The sequence below is a fragment of the Colletotrichum abscissum genome, assembly GCF_030869225.1.
Source record: "Colletotrichum abscissum strain IMI 504890 chromosome Unknown Scaffold_152.1, whole genome shotgun sequence".
Taxonomy (NCBI): Eukaryota; Fungi; Ascomycota; class Sordariomycetes; order Glomerellales; family Glomerellaceae; genus Colletotrichum; species Colletotrichum abscissum.
Window position 1 is genome coordinate 1 of NW_026850046.1, and position 8,445 is coordinate 8,445.

The following is an 8,445-nucleotide window of genomic DNA, read 5'->3' on the forward strand; positions in this document are numbered from 1 at the left end:
TCACGAAAACACCTGCGATAGGTCGTTTCTGCGTGTCGAGTACTTGGACAGTGATTTGCATGGCTGGCGAATTGTGAATCGCTGTGCGTAGGCGATTTCCAATTTCCTTCAAGCATATGGCGCTGGGACTTTTTATACCCTGTCATAGCTAGGACTATACTCAAGCTAAGTGAGACACGTTGCATAAATGGTTCGAGGACACCAACGTGATCACTAAGTCTGCGATAACTGGAAGTACTATGGCAGGGTACCAGTTATAACCTGTTATACCGCGTCCGATGTTTTGTAAGTAACAAGCTAACAAGTGCGAGTGGTGATCAACCTCTTGCCAACTTACCGCGCAGACCCGTTAATTTCTTGGCGAAAGAGAGGTACAGCTCAAGATTACATATGCTCTAGTGCGTGCCATGAAGTGGGCAATCCATAACATCCCCACAAGCGTAAAAGGCAAGTACAACACTCGCCAAGGATGTGGCGTGTTCATCCTGTAACACTAACAACTTCGGTTCCCATACCGATACATCAGGTATAGCATCTCAAAGCATGTGCCTCTTTTTCCATTTTTTTTTTAAAAGAGACGGCGCACGTTCGTGATACACAATATTGACACCGAGGTCATCGAGCACTAGAGATTCCGTTAGTAGGACGAGGCTCGAGGCCGAGAGCTCGCTACGACAGTCTTTCAACTCCACCTCCGACGAGACCTTATGGCTTGCGCACTGGCCCTTGGCGGATGTTCTTTGTTCTGTTTCCTTTTCCTTCTTCAGTAGCATCTTCCTGTCTGCGGGTCTGTGATCCTGCCAGCGGACAGGCTCACTCTCAGGATCTTTCGTATACCCCAAGAAACAACTCTGCCCCGGCGTCGATGGAACGTTCTGTTCATTCAGGTCTGCAGAGCAGCTCGACGACATCTTAGGCACGAAAGCCGCACGTGTCTATCTATCCTAGAGCTGCATCTCCCGTCGAGGCAACTTGTCCCGCCATCTGACACGCACGTCCAATAACCTCTCCGTATCAAGAGAAATCTTCACGACATGTGCTCCATCCTATGCCTTCGCATATCTGCTATCCTGCTACGTATGCGTCGATATCTTCAATTGAAACCTCGATGGATTTTAGCCTAGCTTGTGTGGCGTGCCTGAAGCCTATTGACTGGCGACCTCGGGCGTCAAATCCTCTTGGGAGACGCCACCAGTATGTCCACATCCATCACGGCTGCAACAAACGTACGTCGACTGGACTTGACCGCAGTTGCCCCACATCACATTCACAGCCTCTGCGAGGTTCTCCCCCATATTGACGACTTGGTGGTATGTCCCTGGGAGAGTGACCACCAGCTCCCCTTCCCGACAGATTGTCTCACTGAAGTCGATGCCCCAGTTAAGGAGAGCCTCAGTCGTTACGAGCACATTTGCATGCCGCACAAACTGTGAGCAATGTGTCGCTGCGCGTTGAGGCCTACGGGCTTGCTTGCGCCACGGGAATGTCTCGCGGCATTTCTTCTCGAAGGCTCTCACATTCTCTTGCTCTGGCGTGACGAACAGCCATCGTTTTGGCGCGCCCCAGCGTACCATGTTGATTGACGGTACAGCGAGATCCTCTATATGTATGCCGCTTCCAGTGAGTGCATGTTTCGCATAGTACAGATACGGCGTCGTAATGCCCGGTTTGGCATCGTTCACGAAGAGGCTCTTAAGCTGAGGACCGCAACTCAACAAGGAAGATGGCTTACTAAGCAAACAAGACCAGTCGCCAACATAGTAGTGGCCGTGCATGGCTGTGCGTCTTCGTTCAAAGGCCTGTCTCCGGCGACGGCCAGACAGCTTTTCGTCGCGGCCGTGGCACCAACGATGGACTACGCGTCGAATGTCTGGAGATACAGATGTCAAGCAGCGCAGATGAGAAAAATCAACCGAGTGCAGAGGATTGGCGCCCAAGCGGTCGTGGGAACCTTCAACACAGTGGCCACGGCGGTCGCCGAAGCGGAGGCAAGCATACAATCGGCGCAAGAGAGATACGACAGAAATTTAACGACGTTCTGGGTACGGATGCGAAGCCTTCCCAAGACCCATCCGCTCCGACATTGAGTGGGCCCGCTTTTTGTGGCAGTTGGCATGCCGCCCCATGGTCGTGCATAGGCCCCTGCTCCTCAAGCTTAACGTAACGCAAAAAACGGAAGCCCACGGTAGGTCTTTATTTACATTGGCAAGTTTGGACGCCACGGTGCATAACCGACAGCTTTACTCTGGATTCTGAGTAACAATTGACTCTTCAAATCAAAGCGCTCTTATTATTATGAGCAGGTCAGAGAGGCAACTTTGGCACAAAGCAAAGACTTCGTCATGATGCCTCTGGCATCATTACCTGATGTCCCGTTCCCAGTAGGTACGCTGGCCGTAACACTCAGCTTGTCAATGTTATTTTCACGACACGAAATGCAATGATTGCTTGAACTAAGCCACTTGACAATGAGAACAACGCTCAGATGATCGATAAAATTGATTCCGGGTGAAAGTACGGCAAACCTATTTAACCCAAAACGCTTGAGCAACGAAAGTGAGAAGAAAAAACATTAGAAAACAAGGAGGGAAATTCACATCCTTACTGAGAGGCACGTCGATTGGCGACAACGTTACATTCTTCATTCTTGAATGTAAGGTTGCCTATGTTGTGATTACGTTTTGGATGCTGATAGAGGCAGAAGAAACCTCCTTAACATCTTCAAGCAATGTTCTGTTGCTTTGTTTGTTCGTGCAACTAGTGTCGCGTCGATCGACTGCATGCCACGTACTTTTTGTTCGGGCCTTCGAAATAGAACTTGAGATCACTAATGTATAGAATGGATACCACGTTAGGCTTACCGTTATCTACCGTTTTAAGTATAGGATCGACGCTGTCAGCCTCTTTAGTCTGCGCATCAATCACCAAACATGGCAAAAACGCTTCTCGTGGGGAAAAAAAGAACCAAAGTCATACCATCAGCTCAAAGACTTGAACAGTAGGCAGGCTGCGCGATTGTGAAAGCAAACCAATCACTCGCTAGAACCAACAACAAACTTCTGGAAGTAGCTGATAAAGAAAGTCAACTAGCGCGATATTGACCAGGCGCACCACTGTCACCTCAACGAGACCTGACGATTCTAGTCTGGGGGCTCGCATGTCTTGAATTGCTGAAACGATGCAGATTGCATTGTAGGATCATTATGGATTACAGCTTTGGTCTGCTAATTCAATTTTTGGTCGATTCTATAGGGTTCAATCACTGATACCCTTACGTTTCGTGACATTAAGTCGAAGATTATATGTGCTTCCTTTCTGGAGTATGTTAGGCTAGATACCCCCGATCGTAGACCCGATTCACTCTATATAACCATTCCGGTGATGTCACCACTCTGCTTTAGCGGCAAGCGTTCGAATAACTTAGTGTTTATAATTGGAGACGTATTGCTGGAGCGCACAGAGACGGCAACTCGGTCGGCGCCTCCTTGCGGGGTCACGCTTACAAGAACACTGGCAAAGTTCGTCGACGGTCACTGAAAGCTTGGCTTGAACGATTCATAATTCGCTCATCAAGAATTCCGACATCTGCTGTCTTTGGTTCTGTCAAGTCTGATTTTGATACTGTACAACCTAAAAGGCCTTGAATCAATCTGCTTGTCGCACGGCTCACCGGCGGCCTGGCCAATCCTTCAACAATATCGCCCTATCGAGTTTACCACGTAAACGGTGTTGATGCGGTTCGCCTTCCAGATTCCGAGCTTACGCAGAATCCCCATCGCAGCTTCCAGATCATGGATTTCCTTCGTAAGCCTCTCCCCATAATCTCTCGTAGAGCGGGACTCCCCTGCGATGAAGCGGAGCTTCTCCGCGTCAAGCCCAAGTACCCGCTGATGCGACCAGAGGCGCTGATGGCTATCCGACCCAAGGAGTAGATTGTAGCTGACCGCTTGAAGATGGAAGTTGTCGGCAGCTCGTTTGAGAGCCACTTATAGCACGCCCTCAGATGTGGAAAGCCTTTCTGGCGTGTGCTGCGTTACTCTTGTCGGCGACAGTCCGGGAGACGATATATGAGTAGATCCAACGCACTTTCGAGTCAATGTCCTTATTAGCTGTCAGCAGCAGGTTGTCTTTCGTGCGTTTGCCACGGCTCATCTGTTGATTATGATTGAAGTATTGATCGAGCGTGGCTTGTCAGCTGGGGGAGAAGAGTCCTGCTCAGGAGACACTGTGGCGAATCGGAGACAAGTGAATGATGAGGCTGAGTAAGTTTTGTAGGTAATTCCAGTCGGTTGCCTAGATTATGCTGTCTTGCTCAAACCCCGGTGCCTCCTCCGATGGTGATGAAGCACATAGTCCTGTCGTGCGAACCTCTCACCACACGTGCCACAAACACCAGTAATGCTAGGATATCCTACCGAGACCGCCCACTTCCTGTGCGTTTTCCAAATGTGCCTCCTGACCTCTTTTTCCTCCGGGAAGCTTGAGGTACAGTCTTATTTGGGGCATTGCCTATGCGATACCATATGCACCCTGCCGAAAGTATGAGTGTCGCGTCTACTGTATCAGGGGGAGGAATGTGTTCGGCTCACGTCGGACTTACGCAAGTTCCTCGCTCCCCTGTGAAGCGAAATCGCAACCCTTCCAACGACAGTGGTACCTTGCACCTGATAGTGTAGATGTACAAAATTTCGTGGCGGGAGAAGCTCCGGGAGTATTCGTGACGGCAGGACTCGCCTCTGGTCGCAGTGGCTCTGGAGTGGCAACGGCAGTCGCTCCCCCTCTTGTTAAGTTCGCGTTCTTCCAGGTCTCTAATACCAGCGCCACAGCATCATCATCACAGACAAATGTCTGTTTGGGAAGCCGTGGCAACTCTTCAACATCTCAGTAATGTCGGGAGGGTGATAGAGGCTCTGGTTGGCGCAAGTTGATTGAAGGAGAGTGGATTAATCTGTGTCGAAAATCTTCATTACCGAGCAACTCCGAGCCGTATAAACTGGTCTGAACCAACGGAGATATGCCGGTAGCTTGGCCATTCAGGGGCTGGAGCAGAAAGTCATTCATCTCTGCAAAGACAGAATCACCCGCCTCGGAAACAAGGAACTCGTTCACTTCTGAAAGCATAGGGTCATCTGCCCCAACCCGGAATGCCCAACTCGGATTGTGGGCCATGTTTGCGTAGACGGCGAACATGATTGTTTTCGTGGAATCGTCATCGAGATAATATATGCGTAGGATATGGTAAGAATTTTCACCGCTTATGTATCACGTATGGTATGCTCTCACCGACATTCTGAACAGTACCAAGACTGTTTGTGACGGATCACTGTGGGAGTTCTGAGACATTTGCTATAGCAGCGCTATCGACAGGATACTGATGACGTCTTATAGCCGGAATACTAAGGGTGGCTGGGTACTATTTCGGCTACAGAGTCCACTGAACAGGGCTTCCGAAGTGCGGTAGCCGTTGGCGCTGTCGGGCCTCTGGGTCCACGTTACGTTTTACAGATGTACCCCGAGGCGGTGGGGCGGCGAGTACAGTCAGTCGGCTCCATCCGGATGGCCACATGCAGAACCTCATAACATGCTCGAAGTCTCCCCTGCGCCGGCGAAGACGCAATGGCAGCCAGATCGCTCCGGTGTCAGAAACGACGATCTCGGCGGTTCAACAAGCATTGAGGTGATTTTGGCGGGCCGGGTACCAAAGCGGCCTTTCGAGCCTCGTACTGAACTGTAGTGCCTCGTTTGCCAATCACTGCTCCCACCACGCGGCCTCAAACCCAGATACAAAACAGAGTGTGGTACGTACAGACAAAGCTATTCATGCATCGCCAGCAGCGTCTCAGCGGGGTGTCCAAGGCAATGACAGACAGGTCGTCCTCGATGTGACGCTTGTCCTCGATGTGACGCTTGCGTGCGCCAAGTGGCCCCGTCCGATCCGGCATCGAGCCACTGGCAACGGCATCGAAACCTACGCGAAGTGGGTCCCGCCATCGGCCGCCAGCGGCCGCCTGAGCGTCCCATCTTCCGGCTCCCGTGACTGTCATCTACTGATGTCGGATCCGAAGGGCTTTGCGGTGTTGGCGAAAAGATCCTGACAACAACGCCCCAACGGACCAGGACTCACAACGCGCACGATTTCCAATGGCAAGAGGGGTTCTACGTAAAATCGTCGCGGCGGGGATCAAGCGCTTCAATTGGTCCTACACGCCCCATCTTAGCCCAGCTCCGGCATTGAAAGATACAACATCAACGACAACGGGGGCAAGCACAGAAAGGCGAAGAGTCGACAACCACCCAGCAAACCGGTGCGCAGGTCTCGGAGCACATCCGTGCTACTCCATGCGCTGCAGTCCAGCCCCATTCGCTGAGCCTAGAATGAGTCTTGCACTTTCTCGTAAACGATTCAATTCGACCTTCAGCGGACAGTGGGAGCCCACTTCACACCGATGCCTCGTCTCAACGCTCAGTCCAGCCAATCGATAGATTATTTCCGTAGCTGAACAAGTGAGAAAAGGCGTGATGGACGGCCACAGTTTGTTTTCGCAGAGAAATTCAAAATATTCGGCAACGCGAGTCTGGGACGTGCACAACACGTCCAGTAATTCTTTGTTCTTACAGGGGTGGCATTGCTTGGAACCACTCGGGTGCACTCGACCGCACATGCCGCAAAGTACCTGATATTTTTTGAACGCTCGCCGATCGCCCTGCAAGACACCCACCAAGCTTTGGATTTCCTCGTGTAGTCGGCTCAGTGTGAGGTTTCTATTGCACTCGAGTGCGTCTAATCACTGTTAAGCGGGCACATGTGACTGAGGAGAACCGCGTAAGGAAGCTGCTTACTTTTGACGTTGTCGGGAAATGCAGACAGGATTTCATGGTCCGTCCAAGTGGCCGCAAACCCCGGCGGCAAATACCTCACCGCCTGTGCCGAGATGGTTGGAAACTGATCCTTGGCCTCGAACAGGTACGCAGCCATGAGCAGCAGTCCGTGTTCCGCCACATCTTCAGGAGGTCTAGATTCCCGGAGCCACCGGAAAATCCAAGGCGACAAGGCGCCGTTACAGCGGTATTTATCACTTGCTCGTGCGATCTGCGCAAGCAGTTGCAAGTCGACGTCGTTGTGTTGGTCTGTGGTCTTATGATGGAGTGCTGACAAAAGCACGTCCATCGCCTCTGGGTCGTCCTCTTCTAGGGTGATCGCTGGCTGTTGCTCTGATCGCAAAGCCTGACCTTCGCAAAAGTGAGGTCCAAGGAGAGTTGTGAAATACGGTGACGCCGCGACAAGAACTTCAGAATGGACCAAATATCTGCGGGTAGGCTGTGTGCTTCCATGGCCCAGTATGAGGACCATGTCGGCATGCGGATGCAGTTCAATAGGACCGTCGTCCTCAGTCAATTCGTGAACATCGTGGTCGCTTGACATCTGGAATGATTTTTCAATGTGATTTGTTGCACAAAGAACCGTTGACGCGAAAGATACTTTGAGAGACGGATTTCGTTCAGTCATCATATCCGGGCGAACCACAGCAGCGTGCGGAGAAACTGGAATGTGTATAATACCTACCGACGCACATGTCAAGATGCTTGCTCACCCTCGGCGACTTTGAGCGGATCGACTGCAATGTGTACGTTACGTGTATGAAAGCTTATGCTTGAGTTAGTTTGAACACCAATGCGGCAGTGTTTGTTTGCATTCAAGCGCAACGGCTGCAGAAAATGAGAAACCTCGACATGGGCCTGGAAACTTTCTCGCAGAAAGTGTGCTTGCTTCTTATACGACTGCTCGAGTGACAAGCAACAGCCCAGGGCATCTCGCAAACCTTGTAGTCCTTGCACAAGCCTTAATTCTGCGGAACGTTAGCCCCGTAGTCGCAAACTTCCGCGGTTGGTGCAGCCAAACAACGAGGTATTTGGAGTTTAGCAGCGCCGACCTGTCCTTCCAACACCATCCCTTCGCCACAAATCGATTCCTTGCTCAGAAAGTAGTAACAGACCCTACGGCCTTTCACCAGATTGCCCATTATGTTACAAACCAGGTTCGTCATTGCTATGAGAGCACTGCGAACGTAGTGAGTGAGGAAGATGAGCAGCAAATGCTCGTGACTACGTAGACGGCCTAACAAATCCAACAGAAATGCGGCAGGCGAAGCGCGGGCTAGGTATGACACCCGCCGCTGCATTGTGACATTCGAATACCGCAAAGCGCATGAGCTGGCAGGTGCTTGCCGTCACCTCGTCGGAGCTGCACGCCACTTTGGCCGACCTGCGCCCTAGGCACCACGACGTGGTCGTCGTTCAGAACGTGCCTGACCAATCGATGGCAAACCGAAGCGTAAACCCGGCTGAGGCGGGAAGCCGGTAGTTGAGATCGCTGATGCCTCCGGAAAGTGATTCCGTCTACAATGCCAATCCACGGACTCGATGAAGCCAACTCGGTCGCTCTCG

The 8,445-nt window shown here is 51.5% G+C and overlaps 3 protein-coding genes across 3 annotated transcripts; 1 reads left to right on the forward strand and 2 right to left on the reverse strand.

Annotated features, from left to right (window-relative positions):
- Positions 1 to 1,145: 1,145 nt before the first annotated feature.
- CABS01_16784 (set-domain histone methyltransferase-8) lies at positions 1,146 to 1,775 on the reverse strand (the record flags this gene model as incomplete). The annotated part of the gene is made up of 1 exon (XM_060550114.1): positions 1,146 to 1,775. One exon carries the CDS (start codon positions 1,773 to 1,775, stop codon positions 1,146 to 1,148), a length of 630 nt encoding a protein of 209 aa, XP_060403203.1.
- Positions 1,776 to 5,581: 3,806 nt separating this feature from the next.
- CABS01_16785 (uncharacterized protein) lies at positions 5,582 to 6,095 on the forward strand (the record flags this gene model as incomplete). The annotated part of the gene is made up of 2 exons (XM_060550115.1): positions 5,582 to 5,720; positions 5,809 to 6,095. 2 exons carry the CDS (start codon positions 5,582 to 5,584, stop codon positions 6,093 to 6,095), a joined length of 426 nt encoding a protein of 141 aa, XP_060403204.1.
- Positions 6,096 to 6,781: 686 nt separating this feature from the next.
- CABS01_16786 (uncharacterized protein) lies at positions 6,782 to 7,423 on the reverse strand (the record flags this gene model as incomplete). Its single annotated transcript, XM_060550116.1, has 1 exon — positions 6,782 to 7,423. One exon carries the CDS (start codon positions 7,421 to 7,423, stop codon positions 6,782 to 6,784), a length of 642 nt encoding a protein of 213 aa, XP_060403205.1.
- Between the last annotated feature and the right edge of the window lie 1,022 nt (positions 7,424 to 8,445).